Source organism: Leptopilina heterotoma, unplaced genomic scaffold, assembly GCF_015476425.1.
Source record: "Leptopilina heterotoma isolate Lh14 unplaced genomic scaffold, ASM1547642v1 Lhet_54, whole genome shotgun sequence".
NCBI classification, from domain to species: Eukaryota; Metazoa; Arthropoda; class Insecta; order Hymenoptera; family Figitidae; genus Leptopilina; species Leptopilina heterotoma.
Genome location: NW_025111118.1, coordinates 3,966,544 through 3,988,213, shown reverse-complemented (window position 1 = coordinate 3,988,213; position 21,670 = coordinate 3,966,544). Strand labels below are relative to the sequence as shown.

General features: G+C 21.4%; 3 protein-coding genes across 8 annotated transcripts in view; 2 read left to right on the top strand and 1 right to left on the bottom strand.

The window, feature by feature from the left end:
* The window catches only part of LOC122508400 (GTP-binding protein RAD), a 65,238-nt gene extending 63,182 nt beyond the window's left edge, over positions 1-2,056 (top strand). For both annotated transcript variants that reach the window (XM_043621702.1, XM_043621701.1), the window contains exons 6-7: positions 230-419; positions 1,556-2,056. In XM_043621702.1, the coding sequence (XP_043477637.1) occupies positions 230-419; positions 1,556-1,839 (474 nt within the window). In that variant the 3' untranslated portion in view covers positions 1,840-2,056. The remainder of the gene's footprint in view (positions 1-229; positions 420-1,555) is intronic.
* Positions 2,057-6,419: 4,363 nt separating this feature from the next.
* Positions 6,420-10,263, top strand: LOC122508526 (dynein axonemal light chain 1-like). The gene is made up of 4 exons (XM_043621939.1): positions 6,420-6,538; positions 8,244-8,506; positions 9,354-9,631; positions 10,105-10,263. Exons 2-4 carry the CDS (start codon positions 8,305-8,307, stop codon positions 10,261-10,263), a joined length of 639 nt encoding a protein of 212 aa, XP_043477874.1. The 5' UTR covers positions 6,420-6,538; positions 8,244-8,304.
* A 2,200-nt stretch (positions 10,264-12,463) lies between these two features.
* The window catches only part of LOC122508486 (BAI1-associated protein 3), a 152,464-nt gene continuing 143,257 nt past the window's right edge, over positions 12,464-21,670 (bottom strand). For 3 of the 5 annotated variants that reach the window (XM_043621878.1, XM_043621877.1, XM_043621881.1), the window contains 8 exons: positions 21,528-21,602; positions 21,038-21,151; positions 18,219-18,434; positions 17,124-17,339; positions 15,903-16,097; positions 14,997-15,241; positions 14,272-14,480; positions 12,464-13,846 (listed from right to left, as the gene is read on the bottom strand). In XM_043621878.1, coding sequence (XP_043477813.1) covers positions 13,755-13,846; positions 14,272-14,480; positions 14,997-15,241; positions 15,903-16,097; positions 17,124-17,339; positions 18,219-18,434; positions 21,038-21,151; positions 21,528-21,602 — 1,362 coding nt within the window. In that variant the 3' untranslated portion in view covers positions 12,464-13,754. The remainder of the gene's footprint in view (positions 13,847-14,271; positions 14,481-14,996; positions 15,242-15,902; positions 16,098-17,123; positions 17,340-18,218; positions 18,435-21,037; positions 21,152-21,527; positions 21,603-21,670) is intronic. The other 2 variants (XM_043621880.1, XM_043621879.1) reach the window with 2 other exon arrangements.

Here is a 21,670-nt window from a genome sequence, read left to right as displayed (position 1 = left end):
AAATGTTAGGGGGAAATATAATAAATTATTTTTATTCAAATCTTGGGTGAATGTTGGGTAAATGTTGGCAAAATATTTAATCTAATCTCGCAGCTAACTAGAAAAACTATTTTTTTCTAAAATCTTTGACGAATACTGGTTAAATTTTTAGCTACAATAATAACGACAATACTGGCTTAATTTTGGCAATATTTCCAAAAAAATAATTTTCGTTTCTTTTTTTTGGCAGAGCGAATTGGAAAAAATCGCCAAACCCGATGCATTTATAATAATGTATTCGGTGATAGACAAAGCGTCATTTCAAAGGGCTCAAGAACATTTGGCACGTTTACACGATCAGGATCTGTTGCGAGGCAGACCAGCGATCTTAGTCGGCAACAAAGTTGATTTGGTACGGTCCAAAGTTGTTTCACCCGAAGGTATGTATTAACATCGATTTATTCATCAAAGTCAAACATCAATTTCAGATTAACTTACAGATTGTAATTAAATTACTTCCAAGAACAACACTCTTTCTCTCTTCTACTCTTTTTCTCCCCATTTTCCTCGATTTTTTATTTTTTTTCCATTTTTCTTTATTTTTCTCTACTTTTCTTTTAAACTTGAGGGATTACTATTAAATCGATACAACAGCCTTAATGTAACGAGAATCTTGTGTAAATAAAGAAAATAAATAAAAAGTTAAATGAATAACAAAGTAAATAAAATATTAATATTTTTTTATGTCTTCAAACCGGTAAAAAAATTATAATAAATATATAAATAAATAATAAAATTAATAAGTAAGAAAATTAATAAATAACAAAATTAATAAATAACAAAATAAATTAGTAACTAAAGTAAAATAAGTAATTAAAATAAATAAACAAATTAAAACAAAGTTAACAAATAACGAAATAAATAAATACAATTCTTTCTCTATGAGGAAGCAATAAAAAAAATAATCGAATGAATAAATAAATGAGTAACAAAATTAAATTTATTATTACAAATTAATTAAGTAAATTAATAAAAGAATAAATGAATAGCAAATGTAAATAAATTGAAAAATAAATGAATGAATAAATAAATATGTAAACAAAACATAAACATGCAAATCACAGAAAGGCGGAAAAACAGGAAATTTTTTCTCTCTTCGGAAGTTGGAAGAAAATTAAATAAATTTAAGTTTTAATTAGCATTCTTGCTGACGTTACTGTTTTTTTTCCTTTTTATCTAATTAAGTTTTTCAATTTAATCAGATTTACCTAAACAAAAGAAAAACTCGGCAAAAATCAAAGGAAAAGAAAAAGTATTACCAGTATTCAGGGAAGTGAAATAATTTTTTCTGTTTAATGCAAATATTTTTCTCTCGACAAAGAATCTTTTTTTATGCAAATATGTTATTCTCGATAAATTATTATTGTTAAGCTATTGTTAAATTATTAAATTATTGAATTAATATTAAATTATTTTTCAGTTGCTAAGTTGTTAAATTATTTTTCAATTAATGATTAAATTATTATTTTCTTATAAATAAAAATACGATTCTAATTGTTTTTGTGTTTTTTTTCAGATGGAAAATGTGTGGCGTGTACATATCGAACAAAATTCATTGAAATATCAGTCGGAATAAATCACAATGTCGACGATCTATTGGTGGGAATTTTAAGTCAAATACGATTAAACATTGTCCAGGGACATTTGGATAATAGAACAGTTAATGGAGAAAGCAGTGGACGATGGTACAAATCACGTGGCGTTGTGAGAGCAAGTATGAAGGCAAGACAAATGCTCACGTGGCTTTTTGGCAAGGAGGACAGTAAATTTAAAAATTGCGAAAATCTCCACGTTCTTTAAATTCAATTGCAAAAAAACGATTACAAGAAAAATATTTACAAAAAAAGAAAAATAATTACCAAAAAAAAAAAAATAGTTACAAAAAACAAATAATATTACCAAAAAAATAGTTAAAAAAACAAATAATTATTAAAAAATAGTTACAAAAAGATAATCACAAAATAAATTTACAAAAAAAAATTATACAAAAGGAAACGCGAAAGTTTTGAAAGTTCAAATAAACGTCAATATTTTTATTACTATTTTTAATTTGTATTATAGTGAAAAATTATTGAAAACTATTATTAAAAATAAAAAATTATTGTGTATATTGAAACAATTAATTGTTAATTAAGTATAATTTTGAATTTACCATACTTTTTAATTTACTAGTTTTTTGGGAATATTTTCACAGAAAAACTATTCGTTTATTTGAACATTCAAAATTTTATTGTAAAATATAATAGAATCGCAAAAAGAAATACAAAAAGATTTACAAAAAGAATTACGAAAGAATTACAATAGAATTACGAAAATAATTACAAAAAGAATTAAAAAAAGAATTACAAAAAAATTTACAAAAATAAATACAAAAATACATATAAAAATCAATAGAAAAAAATGATAATAAAAATATAATTAAAAAGAAAATTACAATAAAAGAAATACCAAAAAGAATTATAAAAAAGAATTACGAAAATGTAATTACAAGAAAAAAATGCAAATATATCAATTTAAGCCTTTTTCGATGACAATTTTTCAATTTTTCTCAACTTTTTACTAGTCAACGTTTCACGAAGCAAAATAAAAAATTTCTATTTACTTCGTAAAAATAAAGAAAAATTTTTCAATGTTCAGAAAAATTGAGAAATTATCATAATACTAAATAGGCGAACTGAAAATTATTATCAATGATATAACATTTTATCTAATTTTAAGTGCATATATATCAAAAATCATTGGCGATCCTTGAAAGGACAATCAGTTCGGCTTAATGATCGACCAATGATTATCTCAAATAAAAAAAAAATAAAAAAAATTGTGCCAACCTATTTCAAAGGGATCAACACTTTTCATCATCTATAATGAACGTCGAATCGATTGCGTGAGAGTTGAAATTTATTGGTTCGTAAAATTTTAGATTCAAAGAACACTTGATTGCCTTTAATTATCATACTTGTTGAAATTTACCTCTCATTTCAAATTATAAACTCAAAAAGAAAAATTCACTATTGAAACAAGAAAACATTTGGTTTTTAATTCTTCGTTTATTAATTAATTAAATAATTTTTTATTTATTAATTAATTCACAATTTTTTATTTATTAATTAATTCACAATTAATTAATTCTTTATTTATTAATTAATTCACAATTAATTAATTCTTTACTTATTAATAAATTCTCGTTCATTTAAACGTTCAAAACTTCTAAATCATAACTAATTAATTAATTATAGAGGAATTAATTAATAAGACAGAATTTAAATTAAAATTTCATTTTTCAAAATTATTTATATTCCAAACCAATAAATATCAACAAAAAAATTCACGACAAATTTAAAGCAGAAATTAATGAATAGAAAATTTCTTGCAAAAATTGAAAATCAAAAAAAGACGTTCCCATTGGACCAAGACTAGAAAAAGAACCAATTATATCGAAAAAAAATCACATAGTCATTAAAAAAATTGTAATTAGAAAAATTGTACTAATTTACACATTATCCCAAATTTCTTTCGCATTGTAAACTTAATATATTTAAAAATTAACAATTTTGAAAATTTTTCCATTTGTCATATCATTTTGTTAATATGCGCAATTTATTTGTCTGCGTTTCTGTACAGAAAAAAAAAAACAAGAAATGAATCGATAAACTTTTTCATAAGATGTATATATATATACCTCTAATGTAGAAAATAAGTTTAGTTAAATTTTACTGCATATACGTTTTATGATATATGGTTATTGTGTATAATTATATTATATTCTGGTGATAATATTAATTTACGTGCGTGAGTCGAGAAATTATCAAAAGATTTGCAAATAAAAATAAAAAAATTCCATATTCCATTTTGTTTGGAATTTTCTGGAATATCGAAGCAAAAAAAAAAAAAAAAAAAAAATTGCGAATATATATTGTATGTAATTTTTTTTCAATAATCGATTAGATTTTATTTTCGATTTCCTATATATTATATATACATAAAAATATAGGTCTTTTAAGTAATCGTAAAAATGTCTCTTGACAACCTAAGATTTTTATCAAGTGCCTTTCGAATATTTTTATAAAAACTAAGCGAGAATCCGTATAATCTTATAGGTACTTTTTGTCCTTTAATTATACATAATTATCATCTTCAAAGTGTTAATAACAATTTTTTTTTTGACAGTTTTCAATCTTTCCGCAATTTTTAATTTTTATCCAAAATTTATTTCAAATTTATTGTTCATAACAATTTTGGAATTTTTATTGCAATGTTATAAATTAATATTCAAATATCAATTTTATTGAATATTAATTTCGAATAAAAAATATGAACGAAGAAAAAAAAATATTTCCTTCATTGCCGAATCGAATTGAAAACTGTCAAAAACTGCGATATTTCGAAATATAAATATAAATAAAAAAATCAAAATATTCAAATATGGAAAAATATTTCTTCCGAACACGAGGGGTTTGTCCAGAATCCAAAAATCTTATTCACAAAGCCTATTTCAAAACCCAAATTCGTGTGTTTCAATACTGTAAAATAATAATAAAAATATCTTATTCGTTGTATTGTAACAATGTGGAAAGACAATACTGCCAAATCTTTCGATAATAAAAAAAAATACAGAAATTCATTAAATACTTTTTTTCACACTTTTTTCTATAAACCCAACTATTTAATTGAATAACAGAAAAAAATATTAAAAATTCAATCCGAAAATAGAAAAAAATAATAAAAACTGATTAAATGGTAAAAAATAAAAAACACTAATTAAAGGACAAGATAATAAAAAATTAACAAAAAGAAAGAAAAATAAAGTTAATAAACAAAAACTTATAAAAAAATGTTCCTAAACTTCTAAATTGTTTAATTGAACGAAATTCTTTTATTTCTCTTTTCAATAGTGTAAAATTTTATTTCAATAATTTTGTCTCTCGAATCAAAAAAATTAATTAGTTTCTAAATATGTAAAATTTTGATCTTTCTTTTTTATTACAATCAATACTGAAATTTTTTTTTATGACAAATATTTCGTTCCTTCGAACATCCAAGACTTGTGGATAATAAAAAATAAAACGAAATTTATAAAAATAAATAAAAATTAAAAAATTAATAACTTAGAAAAAAATTTTTAAATTAAAAAATTTTCCTGAAAAATTTACTCGAAAATTGTCGTTGAATTTGAAAAATAATTTTGCTTCATGATTTATAAAGTACCAAAGATACTTTGAATAATAAAATAAAAGTTAAATCACTAATTGTGAGTGTAATTCAGAAACAGTGTATAGGAATTATTCGAAATTGAAAATACATCAAAAGTTAAAAAAAAATGTTGGCAATGTGGAATCAAGTTTTATTTAGAAAAAAAATACGTGTAAAAAGCATTGTCAATAGCATTTACGGATCACTTTTCACAGCAATATTCAATCGGTACTTTGCATTGAACGAAATAAAATAGAGAAGTACAGAGAAATTTGAGAAAATCGATATTCCCTCCCCCTCTATTGTGGTTGAAATCTGAATCTTTTTAGTCTTTTATCGAAATTTTTAGTAAAAGAATTAAAAAAAAAGTTTACTTTACAAAAGAATATACAAACAAACAAACGGTATTCAAAATTATGGTTTTAGTTGTTTAAACATTATTCAAATAAATAGTATTCGTATTACTAACTGTATTTAAATTAATTAATAATATTTATAAATTATATTAATATTAATAGTGTCAATAATATTATTAACATTTATTAATATTAATACAATCTGTTAATAATATTAACATAATTTATTAATATTGATCAATATTAATACAATCTATTAACACTAAAGTTATTCTTAAATTAATTCAAATTTACTTTCAATAGTCTTTTTATATTTCATTTATAATTTTCATAAATTCATTAGAATTTTTATGTTAATTATATGGAATTTTGAAATAAACCCTTCAGTGAATAAAATAAAAATGTCTTTAAAAAACGAATATATAAATAATATTTTTATATTTTATAATTAAGAGCTTAAAAAATTTACCATTAGTAATATTAATATTATTATTTCACTCAATTATTTATTTTACTATTAATTAATAATAAATATTAATAATAATAATAATTAAATTAACTAAAATAATTAAAAAGAAAAATTTCTATTTATTACTTTTCTGACAACTAAAATATTCATTATAATTCTAATTATATCATTAATCTTTATAATTATTTATTATTTATAATTTATAATTAAGTAACGAATTAAAGTAAAATATAAAAGAATAAAAATCCTCAGTTTCTCTTTACATGTAAATTTGCGTTACTAAATAATATCGATTACAGAGGTAAGATTTTACCGATTAATGCCCTTCCCTTTGGTCTTGCTCTGTACTAACATAAACAATTGCATAGCAACGACATTTCAAACCCCTCTCAATGACAGTTAACAGAATATTTTTTTTTTATTTTTTGATACAAAAGGAAAATTATTTTCTATTCAACGAAATTTTATTGCTCCCCTATTCATGGTGAGTAGGAAGTATTAATATTTCTAACTGACAATTAATTCTAACTATTTAAGAAAAATAGCACAATAATTCAATTTTTAAAATATTTGTAAATTATTAAAAAAAAAAATTATCAATTTATTATATGTAAATATTTCAAACCTTTTTAGAAATTTGCTCTCGAAACACCATCTTGGAATTGTTTTCGAACATCACAAAAAAAAACACTAGACAACACTTTATGAAAAAAAAATCGCTAACAATTAGGTACAATTATTCGCTAACTCTCGGAAAAGTGGAAAATAAAAAAAAATGTTTAATTTGAATTAAAAATAATTTGACTATTTTTAAATAAAATTCTTTTTCTTTAATTCTTTTCGTTTTTTTTAATATTGTAAATTATATTTCAAATATACGAATTCTTTTTTTAATTATAAATTAATTCTTTTCGTTTTTTTTTTTTTTGATATTGTAAATTATATTTCAAATATACGAATTATTTTTTTAATTACAAATTAAAGTTTAAAAATTATAACAGAAATTTTTTTACAATTATTATAAATTTTAATGAGAAAGAAATGGGGTCTAAACTTGTCGAAACACGAATCACAACTGAAGAGTTCCAAATAAGTGAACTTGTGTTTTTGACCTTATTAGAGGTGATTATTTCTTTGTTATTTTGTTTCTTTTCAGGATAGATTGAAATTCAAGATAACGATTCTCAATATATATTATAATAAATTATTTATATTTTTTAAACAAAATTATTATTTTAATTTATTAAACTAATTTTTTTGGTCATTAAAAATTCTTTTAAAAATGTAATTTTTTTCATGAATTCGAGTAATTGAAGAAATAAATAATAAAAAATTCTATTTAGAAAATAATTATAATTCAGCTTGTAAATTATTAGGTATATAAATCACTTACAGAACTGAAAAATTGTCTTGAATAAAACAAGATTTTTTAAAACAAGAACACTTTTACTTACTCAATAAATAGAGAGAATTCTTCAATATTTATAAAAATGTTTCTTTCTACATGAATAGTAATGCAAAATATAAAATAAATTTGACTGTATTTTGACACATTTTATGTTAACTATTTAAAATTAATTTGACACTTTGTATTTGAAGAAAATTAATTTTTATAACTAGAGAAAAAACAAAGGAATAACAACAAATTACAGAAACCATAGCAACTCAAAATTAAGAGCGCAAAAATCGTTGATTATTAAATAAAATGGAATAAAAAAAGTAAATAATAATAAACTATTAAAGAAAATTTCTTATTATTTATTATAATTATAATCAGAATAATAATAGTAATAATAAAAATAATTAATAAGAAATAGAATAATATTACGCACCTAGAAAAAAATATGTTTGACTCAGAGCCAAATAGCCTTTTTATTTGTTTCACATTATGTGAAATTATTATTTCAAATTTATTATTTTAAATAAAAGTTTTATTAATGTCGAATAAAATTTTTATTTAAAAGAAATAAATAATTTAATTGGCTCTGAGACAAATATACTTTTACTTAACTCAAATAAATCATTTTTTTTTTAAATAAAATATATTTGAGACAAATAAAAAGTCTAGTTAAATATTTTTTTTTCTGGGTGCTGTACCTAATAATAATAAATAAATTTATTATTTACTCGAAATAATATTAAACTAAGAATAATTAGAGAATAATTATCGAATAAAATTTTTGCAACAGGTGTTCAAAAAAAAAATTTTTAGTTCTATTGCCAGAGGCTAATTTTTTTTCATAAAAAATAATGTCTTCTGTGGGAAAACCAACGACATGTAAAGACGCAATTCGTCGTTGGGAGGAAGAAAATGGACAGGAAGCTTCGACAGCAACTGAAATTACTTTGAGTTTTCAATGGCCACCCATTGAAAAAATGGATAATTCTCTGGCGATTTTGTCCAATTGTGAAAAAATTTCCCTCTCCACGAATATGATTGAAAAAATTGCAGGTACATTTTAATAATTGTAAAAATAAATTATTAATTAAATAATTATTAATTTTAATAATTGAAAAAAATTTGAAAAATTATTTTTTGAATTTAATATTTAATAATAAATTTTATGAATTATAATATTAATAAATAGTTAAGAAATAATTATTATTTATAAAGGAGAATAAATATAAAATAAAATAATAATAATTAATAATAAATTAATATTAAGAAATAAAAATTAATAATTTTGTTAATAATTAATGATTTTGTTAATTTATAATTATTATTAATAATTAATGTTTATAATTCGTTATTTAAAAAAGTTACGATTTTATTTTAGAGAATAAATTTACCTCCAGATTTTGAAAAATATTCAAAAAAAAATTCAAACTTAGTCAGTTAGTGTAACGAAAAAAATTTTAGCACTCGCTTTTTCAAATTAAAAAAAATATAATTACAGTATGAGAAAAAGTTTATCAGACTTTTAATCAGGGGACGGTAATTCAACGTACACGACTGTTTGAAAACTAATGAGGAAAGTTTTTCTATTAGAAAGCTTTCAATTTGTAATGTATTGAATTGAAAGCCAACCCACGAAACATTATATTTTTCCTCTCTAAAAAATCATATTTCTCAATAATAATTTTCCTCCCCAGCAATTATTTATTATTTCTTTTAATTTTCAAAAATAGAATTTTCGAAGAATTTAATTTAAAAAAAAAAATAATAAAGAAATAAATTTTAAAAAATAAAAATTTATTATATTTTTTTTTTTGGTTTTAGAATTAAAAGAATATTTAATGTTGATGAAGGTGAAAAATCACTAAATTACACTACATCTGCTTTTTTTTTCTCCTCGCAGGAATCAGTTCGTTGAAAAATTTAAAAATTCTATCACTCGGACGAAATTTAATTAAAGGCCTAACTGGAATAGAAGCATTGGGAGAAACATTGGAGGAACTCTGGATATCGTACAATTTGATTGAAAAAATGAAGGGAATTCAGGGAATGAGAAATTTACGCATTTTGTACATGTCCAATAATTTGGTTCGCGAGTGGAATGAATTTTCAAAAATGTCCGAATTACCGAATCTTCGTGAATTACTTTTCGTGGGAAATCCATTGTGCGATGGTGGCGAGGTAATTTTTTTCATTTACTTTAATTTTCAGTATTTTTAATTAGAAAAAAAAAATTTATTTTCAATATTCAAATTTATCTTTTTACTCCAAGAGTATAAAAAGACAATTTTTGGGGAGAAATATTTTTGGAAAATATTTAAATTATTTTTTTAATGAAAGCATAACATTTATTTATTTTAATGTATTTATTAATTTATTTATTAATTTATTTATTTATTGAGAGTATAAAATGGTAATTTTTATAAAAATATTTTTATTATTTATTGAGAGAGAGAATTATAAATTATTTTGTCAAAACTGACAATTTTTTGAAATATTCAAATTATTTTTGTATTGAGAATAAAAAATAATAATTTTCAGGGAAATATTCAAATTATTCTTTATAGTTAATTTTCGGGGAAATATTTAAATTATTTTTTTTTAATGAGAATAGAAAATGCTATTTTTGAAAAAAAAATTTTTTCTTTTATTAGGCGGATGGTTGGAAAATGGAGGTTGCAAGAAGACTACCAAATTTGGAAAAATTGGATGGAGAGCCAATTATTCGTTCGGAGGAAGGCACTCAACAAATATCAAAATCCGAATCATCTCCTCAAAGTTCAAAACCGTCTGAACCAATTGTCACTCAATAAAAAAAGAAAAAAATTTCTTATCCAAAAAATCTATTTTTCGATTTTTTTCTATTCAAATTACACATTAATAATTTTTTTCCTAATTAATTACTTTCTTCTTTTTATTTTCATAATATTTTCTTCTATTTTAATTTTTTCTACCTTATAATTATTTTCACCCAGAAAAAAAAATATTATTATTATTTTTGCATCTATTATTAAAAAGAAAACTAAAAATCAAATCACGACTATCAAAAAAGACAAATTTCCACTTACATTTATTATAATTTATTCGTTTTTTTTTGTTCCTGGTACAAGATAGAATATTTTACATATTTTTCTGGTGGTTGAAAAAGGTTTTTTTTTTTGTTTGATTATCATATCGGCACAGAGCACAATAGCAAACACAACATTAGAGTATGAATTCGATGCACGAGAAAAATTGTTACATCAAAAGAAAATTTGAAAAATTTTGAAATAGCAACTTTTTTTTGTAATGTAAGAATTGATTATTTTTTTTTTAGTTTTTTTTTTGTTTTTTTTTTCTTTTTTGTTATTTTAAGGCAAGTGAGTTGCAGAGAGATCATAATATTTTGTGTGAAAAAGCATAATATATATTAGTATATGTATATATATACTTTGCACCAAAATATGTGCAATTATACCGATAGATTCTCGTGCACTCGAAAAATTGACTGACTCATTTTTCTTACAGTTAATATACTGCATTATTTTTTTTTTTTTATTATAATTTATTAAAGTCTCCCACGAAAATGGATCCATTGAAAAATATTCTTCAACTGATTCCCTTCATTATTTTAAAAAACGAAATTTTAGTTAGTAAAAAATAAATATTAATAAATGTAAATGTTAATAAAGAAAATAAATACTAAAAAATTGCAATAAACGAGGGAATTAACAAAGAAGCAAACAAAAATAACAACAAAAAATAAACAAAATAATACAAATAGGAATAAATGTAAAAAAAATAGTAGTAAACAAAAAAGTAACAAAAAAATAGTAAAACCAAAATTAAGAGTAATGGTAAATAAATAAAGAAAAGTAAATACTTGTGGTTAAAAACTAACAGGGCAAAATAAATAAAATAAAGTTTAAACCTCTGAAAATAAATCTAAAAAATGAAATTCAACCAAAAATTATTTTAATATTAAATTAAGAATAATATTCGTTTCAATGGAAATCAGTAATATTTTTAGAAATACTTTCTTTTTTGGACCCACATTTATCATGAATAACTGTTTCAATAATAAAATCGTAATTTTTTAAAAATATTTATACATTATATCAGAAACTATCAATGAAATAATAATAAAAAATTATTATTATTAAATTTCTCACCAATTAATTATACCTAAAAATTGTATTTTCTAAAAATTATATTTTTAATTCGAAAATTGAAAAATAAAAAAAAATTATATCTAAAATCTTGAATCAATTAAAAAAAAAAAATTAAATTATTAAAAATAAATTGTTAATATTATTATTTTTAACGTTACTATTATATAACTATATTTTATAAAATAAATCTTCTTGATAAATATTTTTTTAAATACATTTTTCAATAAAAATATTTTCAACAATAAAAAATTCCAGAATTATATATACAAATTCCAGAAAATTCATAGAAATAAAATTTGAATTATTATAACGAAAATAAAGATCTCTTTTCGACAGAAGACTTCGTGATGGTACTATTTAAAAAAAAACAATTAAAAAAAAACTTGCGTTCGATACAAGCATATTAGAAGGAAACCTGTTCCTTTTTCTCTCTCTTTTTTTTTGTGTAATTTTTTACAAACGTTAAATAAGTAATATTTTTTTTTCGTAAAATTCGAACAATAAATATATGTGAATAACATTTTTTGTTGTCTGCCTAAAATTCATAAACTTCAGTAACAATTGTTTTATAACTTGTTTTATATGTTTTTTTTGTCCTCTCTTTTCTATATTTTTTTATCTGCGACATTTTTTTTTTTTACAAATTTGCTGAATTTGTGCACATTATAAAGTGCAACAATTTTTAATCAGTCTTTAGTCAGACCTTTTTCATAAATATATATTTATATTATATTTTTAGGAGTAAAAAGGAAAAAATTTATTTTGAGAACCACGGGTTTTATTTTTTAATCATTAGAAAGAAATTACTTATTTTTTTTCTATTCGTTGGCTTTGTCGATTTTTTTTTTATAATCTATATTCGAAAATAATTTCAACAACAAAATGAAAGAAAAAGAATAATTCCAGTAGTTCTCAAAAAGAAATCGAAAAAAAAATATAATTTCTTTTATATATACTATATAGAGAATTTAAAGATTGTTCCATTAAATTGATTGAATTCTTCGATAAAAACGGATCGAAACGATCGTATCGAAGGCAAGTAGAGAGAGAGAGGAAGATTTTTTATTCCCCCTCGAAAAAAAATTTTTCTTAAATATTCCCATTTGTGATTTATTCACTTTTGCGAATTAATAAATTTTTTCCCTATTTTTTTTTTAAATTACTATTACACTGAAGTTCAACCCAGAATCTCTACATTATTCTTACGTTAAACGACAATTACTACAACTCTTATAAAGTAAATTTTTTTTTCGGCTCAAAAATTTATTTTCGCAATGAAATTCAATTTATTCAATTTATTTATTTTTTTAAATAAAAATTATTTTTCAAGCTCAAAAGAAATAGAATGTTTGATTCTAATTTTTTTTCCGACTAAAATGAAAAGAGAAAATAAATTTTTGAGTATAAAAGAATAGATATGATTGTTTTCAAGACCGTCTAATCAGTCGATAATATTTTTGAAAATATTGTTTAAGGTACAAAAGTGATCGAATCTGGAATATTGAATAAAAATTCTAAAACTAAACTTTTTCTCTCAAACGATTTTTTTTTGTCAAATTTTTCTCATTTAATATTATTTTTTTTTTCCACTAATAGTTACCATCATAAAAACATTTCATTTAACGTTATTTTTTTTATTTATTATTTTCTCTTTCTTCTTTTTAAATCGTTTAAGATTTTTAATATTTTTTACTTACGATTTTTGTTTTCTATTAGTATTAATTTTTTTTCTCTTAATGGGTATTTAGTATTTTTTTCTTTGAAATGAATTGTATTTTCGAGATCGCGTCATTTCCAAGGTGCGTGAGTGTACCTAAATTTGTAAACATTCATTATATCCTTATAGATACAGCACATTAATTTCATGTTGATTTTTTGTCATTTTATCATTTTTTTTTCTCTCGAGCTTCGACATTGACACAAAAATAGTTCTTCACATTTTCTTAATTTTTTTTTTTACCTTTTTTTCTTTTTTCACTTTTTATATTCCTATATCGATATTGATTTATAATATTCGACATCGATTTATATACGAAAGAAATAACAGAGCGTACTTTTTTTTTTACTATAATTTCATTTTGATAAATAATTTTTATCAAAATTCTTTTTCTTCTGTTAAGAGTAAAAATTCTTCGTAATTTTTTTCATTTTCTTTAAGTGGCAAATCGTAATTTTTGCTTTTTAACAAAGTCCAGGGCTAATTTGTCGCCTGTTCGAGATTCCAAAATTTGTAGAATTGGATGATCTGGAAAAAAAAATAATTGAAGAATTAAAATATATTTTCTACTGGAAGTAGAAAATGAAAATTTATTTTCTATTCGAAAGGGGAAATAAAAATTTATTTCCTCTTCGAAATGGGAAAAAAAAATTTATTTTCTACTGGAAATAGAAAAGGAAAATTTATTTTCTATCAGAAATGAAAAAATTAAATATTTTTTTTTAACTGGAAATAGAAAAATTGTTTTCTACTCGAAATGGAAAATAAAAATTTATTTTCTACTGTAAATAGAAAATTAAAATTCATTTTCTACTGTAAATAGAAAATTCAAATTTATTTTCTATTACAAATGGAAAATTAAAATTTATTTTCCACTAAAATTAGAAAATTTAGAAATTAATTCTTTCAAAATGAATGAAAAAAGGAAAATTTTCTCGAAAATCTTTTTTTACATTTATTTTTTTGTTGCATGAGAGGTAACTCTTGATGTTTGAGGCCATGAAAATTATCGATGCTTGCATTAGAATCCGCAACGCCAGGAATGCTGCTAAGTCCCAAGAAGGCTTCACCGGCAAAATCATTTGCCGTCAGTACATCGTGGTCCATTACAGTGAATAGGACCATTGAATCCGGACTTCGACATTGTTCAACACTCACGGAACTGTCGAGAAAAAAAACATTCAGCAAAAAATATTAAATTAAATTAAAAATTATATTAAATTACTTTTTTAATAAAAGAAATTTTTAATTAAAAGTTATACAAAAAAAAAAAATTCTTCACCACTTTAAATATTGAAATTAGATTTTCATGAAAGAAATTTCCAATTAAAAATTGTATTAAATTGAAATAAAAATTTTTTTACCACTTTAATCATTGAAATTACTTTTCCACGAAATAAATTTCGAAAGTAAAATAAAATGAAATAAAGAAAGATGAAATTAATTTTTTACGAACGAAATTTTGAAAATCGAAAAAAAAAATTGAAAAAAGAAATGAAGGAAGAAATTAATTTTCCACGAAAGAAATTTTGAAAGTCGAAAAAAAATTTAAAAAAAACTGAAATTACTTTGTGAGAAAAGAAATTTTTCTTAGAAGTAGATTTAGAGGATGAAATTATTTCTATTTGAATAAAAATTCAGAAAAAAAGTGAGAACTCTCGAGGATTTTCATACTTACAATTCGAAACATTCGTCAAAGAGAGGATTTAAGGTTTTCTTTTTTACATTCGTTTGTTGTTCGGAACAGTGGGCAAAGACTCGTCGTGGCAGCAATTCTATTATCACAAAAGGATCACTGAGTCCATTTGGATCAAGGGGAATCACGTCTCTTGCACTTATGACTTCCACGCAAAGTGAATCGTGATTAAAATATGCCCTTACTGTCAAAACACCATACTCAACCGTAAACGTATTCATTTGGTCCTGAAAAGAAAAAAAAATTATTTACAATTTCTATTTTTTCACTTTCTTATTCAATTTTTTTCCTTTTGATCAATTTTTTTGTTCAACCATTTTTTTTTATTTAAACTTTTTTTTCTAACTTTTGTATTCATAAAATTCTTATTTTCAATTATTCGATTTTTCCTCTACTTTTTCAAATTTTTTTCTCAACATTTTTTTTCCTTTAAACTTTTTTTCTAACAAAAAAAATTAAATAATTGAAAATAAAAATTTTATGAATACGAAAGTATTCATAAAATTTTTATTTTCAATTATTCAATTTTTCAATTATTTAATTTTTCCTCTACTGTTTCCCTTTTTTTCTCAACATTTTTTTTTACATTAAACTATTTTTCTAACTTTTGTATTCATAAAATTCTTATTTTTGTCTTTGCAGTTTAAATTGAATTAAAAATAAATAAAACAAAATAAAGAAAAATGAATAAATTGAATAAAAGAACAATTTTTAAATTTAAACATCAAAAAACAAAAAAAAATCGTTAATAAATGCTATTAAAGAATTTTTATTTTTATTAACCAAATATTATAAATTGCAATTAATAAAATTAACATTTCTGAAAAGTTTCTTGTTTTTTATTTAATAATTAATAAAATTAATCAATATAATAATTTTTTCTTTCACCTGCAATCGTTGTTGATAATATCTGTCGATTAGAAGAGTTGTATCCATTTTATGATATTCAAGTCTTTCCTCGATATTTAAAAATATTTCACAGCGAATAATGTCGTAGGTCAAACCCTTTTCGTCCGCATAAAAGAAATTCACCAAATATTCAAGAGCCTCGTGAAGTCTTTCGTAAAATAGTGGCGGTTTATCCTGAAGTAAATAATAAAAATATAAATATTAACAATGAAAATATATGAAAATTAATATATAAATAATTTAAATGCGAAATAAGCGTAAATACTGTAAATACAAAATGAATATAAATAATTTAAATACAAAATAAATATAAATAATAAAAATACCAAATAAATATAAATATAATAAAAATACAAAATAAATATAAATACAATAAAAATACAAAATAAATTTAAATAATATTAATTCAAAATAAATATAAATAATAGAAATACAAAATAAAAATAAGTCATAATAAATAAAAAATAAATATGAATAATATAAATAAAAAATAACAAAATTGTATACTAAAAAATTAACAACACTGCATTAATTTAAATAGAAATCCTATTTTTGGAAATTAATAAAAATGAAAATTTCCAAAGACCAAAAGTTTTGAACGTTCGAATGAACGAAATTCTACCTCTTTTTTAAATGAAAAATTTAATTGTAAAATAAATTTGCGTCGAGTATAGAAAAATAAATTAGTTTCGAAATGTTTAATTTAAATTTTTTATTTCTACTGCAGTTGATAATAATTTTCAAAAATATGTAAATAGAAAAAATATTTCGTTCGCATTTGAACGTTCAAAATTTTTCGAGCAATAAATTTCCTCTCATCAAGTCAAAAAACTTTTTCTCTTGACGAGTTTAATAAATCGAAAATAAAAAATTTAATAATAAATAATTATTATTACCTCCTCATAGAGGAAGTATTTTGTTTATAAATAATAATAATTATTTCGTACATAAATAATGAAGATTTTTTGTATAAATAATAATTATTTCTTCTATAAATAATTATTTCTTGTATAAATAATAATTATTTTGTGCATAAGTATTAATTATCATTTCGTGTATAAATAATAATTATTTTGTGCATAAGTATTAATTCTAATTTCGAGTAAAAATAATAATTCATCGAAAAAAAAAAATAATTGTTATTAACATGAAATGAATTATTATTATTTATTTTTTTTTTTAGTAAAAATCGATCTTTACTGCTGCACTTCCGTCCATTTGATTGTAAAGCTCGCTCAATACCACTTCCCAAACGACTTGAAGCACTCGGGCAAAATTGGTTGATAATAAAGCCGAGTTAAGAGTCACCAGGTGTACATCTAAGTATTCCACTAGAGGTGCAATTGCCTCCGATGTTGGAAGACTGTCGGGCGACCATGCCAAATGAAACATTGCCTTCTTTAACGGCGGTCTCATCTGTAATTATTCAAATAATTATCAATTCATTATTCACCACATTTACTAATTTATCATAATTAATTAATTTTCACTTCAATTTTACCGTTATTTTTTATTTCCATCACCTTTTAATCACTATTTCGAAAATTTTCAAAATTCCATCTCAATTTATTAATTATTTTGAAAATTCTCCCAATAAGTATCAAGAGTATTTTCACTCATAATTGGAAAATACTTGGAATAAATTAATTTTCAATGGTATTTTCAAAATTCAGTATTTTCATTAAAATTTATTATTTTTATTTAAAGATTAATATCTTTCGAAAATTCATCAAAATTAATTCTCAATAATGTATTTTTTCGTCTTGAAAAGTTTGTAAATATTTTTTTAACCGAAAGTTTATTATTCTCGATAATTTCTTATTTTTACTACATTTTATTTCTCGAATGCAGACTAAAAGCATTTATTTGTTTACTAACTTAGTTTACTTATTTATTTAATTTGTTTATTTCCCCCCTTTTTCTTCATTTTGTTTCTATTCCTATCTTCATGGCACTTTGCACGAATAGCCAAAAATTATTTTGTTCTCTATTAAATGAATAAATTTCAGTAAATTAATTTCAATATTAATTAATTGCTTAATTGCAAGTAAATAATATGAAAAAAACTAAAAAAAAGAATACAAATAACAAAAGTAAAAAAACGAAAAAATCAAAAAAAAAATACAAAATTACAATTTTTATTAACGAACACCTTGCAAAGTTGAAGAGAGAATAACTTGGTGAAAAAAAAAGTTCAGACTCTCAACAAAAAGTTTCAGTTATATTTATCTATGTAATTGAATTTTAAACTCGATGTCGTGTGTATTTATTAACGGATAAAATGAAATTACTTGCCTTTGCCCCAGTTCGTGAGATAATTTGATTAATAAAAAGCATCATTTGTCCCAATGTTTGTTCCAAGGGTGAAATCATTGTGTGTCGCCATTGAAGGAAAACAGCTTCGGCCGCCTGTCCCTCCAAGGTCGCAAACAGATCCTCAATATGCAACATTTCCCCCAAATTTTCCAGCCATCTTCTCACATATTCCAATCCATTCACCGACACGCAAATCTAAATCGAAATTTATTTATTTTTAATTTCTTAATTTTCAATCTATTACACAGTAAAACGTGAGGTGTTAAAATAACACCAGAATGCGGATTAAAATAATCTACAACAGTTTAATCCCTCTAGGATTGAAATAACACCAGAAAGGATTAAAATAATCTATTTTGGTGTTATTTTTAACTATGAATGAGATTTTACTTTAAATAAAACACCAAAGTCAACGATTTGTAAAAATTCAACGAATTTAGCTTCTCCAGAGAGAATAATAAGTTTGTAAGTTAGTTTCTAACTTACTAACTAACTTAGTTACATAGTTGCTAAATTCAATTGTGTTCAAAAATTTAAAAAAAATTCTCGTCAAAATATTAATTTTCTTTATAAATAAAGTTGTCGAAATGTTTTCGTTCTATTGACTTATTTTATTCAATAAAATTCTTCTCTGATATTCAATTATTTTACAAAATTTTAAACAAATTCTTGTCAAAATTTCAATTATTTTCAAAACTTTTCTAAAATCTAATATATTTTCAATATCTACTATTTCAAAAAAATTTTCCAAAAGAATTCCATTATTAAAAAAAAATTTGAATAAAATTCTACACAAACATTCAATTATTTTCATAAATAATAAAAATTTTTACAGGAATTCAATTATTTACAATTTTTTTTTATAAATTTCTTCGCAATAATTCAATTATTTTCATAAATAATAACATTTTTACAGGGATTCAATTATTTTTATAAATATTAAAATTCTTTTAGGAATTGAATTATTTTCATAAATAATAAAACTCATTGCAGAATTTCAATTATTTTTAATGCAATTTTAATCGAATTCCTCGAAAAATGTAATTATTCTTAAAAATTTTATTAAAATTCGTCCAAAGAATTTAATGATTTAAAAAATTTGTTGATAACATTTTTTATGAGAATTTAATTTCAAGAAACATGAAATTTATAAATTATTTATTTGCATTTTATTTGTATTTAAATAATTGAATTCTCGTAGAATTTACTAATAAAAATGGTTTTAAAAATGAATTTCAGTTAACATTTTAGATTATAATTAAAATATTAAATATTAAAAGTATTTTAACGTGGATTTTTAGAAATAGTTAAATTTCGAAAAAGTTTCAAACTAAAATCATTGAAATTCTTAATTTTTCATATTTTTGACAAAAAATTCTGTAGAATTAATTCTTTTTAAAAGTTTAATAGGATTTTTCATTGAAATTATTTCAAGTTTTTATTTTTTAATATATATTTAATTGCAGAAATTCCGAATAATTGAAATTTTGTAAAATTAAATTGTAAACGAATGAATTTGAAAATTCTCATAAAACTCATCGCAGCGTTTCAATTATTTTTCATACATTTATAATTAAATTCCTTGAAAAAAGTAATTATGTTCATGCAAGTTTTAATAAAATTCGACAAAAGAATTCAATTATTTAAAAATTTGTTAATAAAATTCTTTATGAGAATTCAAATTTGAGAAACATTCAATTATTCCATAAATTATTTACTTTTGCATTTAAATAATTAAATTCTTGTAGAATTTTCTAATAAAAATTGATTTTCATTTCATAAAAATGAATTTCAGTTAAAATTTTAGATTATCATTGAATATTAAAAGCAATATAGCGTGAATTTTTAGAAATAATTGAATTTTGAAATTAATTTTTTTTAAAAAGTTTAATTAAATTTTCTTTTATATTATTTGAAGTTTTTATTTTCTAATATGCATTTAATTAAAGAATTTAGAAATAATTGAAATTTCGAGAAATTGAATATTGTAAACAAATGGATTTGAAAATTACCAAAGAACTTTTTCGAAAATTACTAAAAATAATAGATATAAAGTAAAATTGTAGTTAAAAATTTTTGAAAATAATAATTGAATTGAAATAATGAAAATAATTTTGAAGAAATATAATATTCTTATAATATAAAATAATGATTTTATTACTTGATCATCTTTAATTATTATAAAATATGAAGAAATCGATAACTCCGAGTCGAAGACTCGGAGTTATCGGTATCTTCATGTTTTATACTTATAAAAAAATTTAATGAACTAAAATTTCATTCATTGTAAAAAATAACTCCAAAATTAATTATTTTAATCTTTTTTGGTGTTAATTTAATCTGCAACACTTTTTAATACCTCACGATTTACTATGTTATTAATTAATTCATTCATTAATTCATTCATTGTAAAAATACAATAAAATGTTATTAATTTTAAATTTGTTAATTTATTTGTTAGTTGTAAATAAATTCTAATTTAATGAGTAGATAATAAATATTAATTTTTATTTTTTATTTAATATTTTATTAGATAATAAATTATTTGCTAATAATTATTAATTTTAGCGATTTAAAATTTTCAATTGACCGGAATTTTGTTAAATTTACAAAAGGCCTTTATATCTTTTCTAACTCGATGAATATTTTAGACTAACAAAATTGTTCTGCATTTTGTTGAGAATGACAGCAATGTGACAATTTCGTTATAATTAAATTAAAAGCTACTTAACTATCAAGCATTAACAAGCTTTACTAAAAGCAGTGGTAAAGTTTACTAAAGCAGATACATTTACTACCTGTGCATTTACCTCGTCAGTCGTTTTATAAGGACCCTGATCATCGTAATAACCTGAATCAGCTAGTTTTTGATGTGTCAGTTCAGCATAATAACTTGCGCAAGTGCAAATTGCCTGTAAAATATGTAATTAATTAATCCTCATGTGTAAATAAATTCAACTCTCAATGCGCAAGCAAAAATCTTCATTACATTTTTTATATTTTATTTTCTACTTATATTTCATATATTTTTTCATATTTTTCATATTTTTTATATTTTTTATATTTTTTCTATTGTTTTATATTGTTTTATATTTTTAAAAATATTTTTTATATATTTTTTTAATTTTTATGTTTTTATATTTTTCATATTTCTTATATTTTTCATATTTTTTACATTTTTAAAATATTTTCCCCACTTTTTTCCATTATACATATTGAAGATTTCAATTTATCAAAATATTTTATATTTTAATTTTATTCGTTTGCTTTCTGCTTTTGATCACTTACGTCAACAACTTTCAATACGAAACTGTATGATCCTGGGATATCCGGCCATTCGAGTTGATTCCAAAATTCTTTCAACTGGAATTAAAAAAAATTTAATTTAAAAATTACATAAAAAAAATATAATATCGTAATTGGAAATTTTT

Bases quoted from the DNA above. Each gene is read 5' to 3' on its own strand.
- LOC122508526 (XM_043621939.1), top strand. From the start codon at position 8,305: ATGTCTTCTGTGGGAAAACCAACGACATGTAAAGACGCAATTCGTCGT. The intron at 8,507-9,353 runs GTACATTTTAAT...TTCTCCTCGCAG, and splicing joins TATGATTGAAAAAATTGCAG to GAATCAGTTCGTTGAAAAAT. The intron at 9,632-10,104 runs GTAATTTTTTTC...TTCTTTTATTAG, and splicing joins CATTGTGCGATGGTGGCGAG to GCGGATGGTTGGAAAATGGA.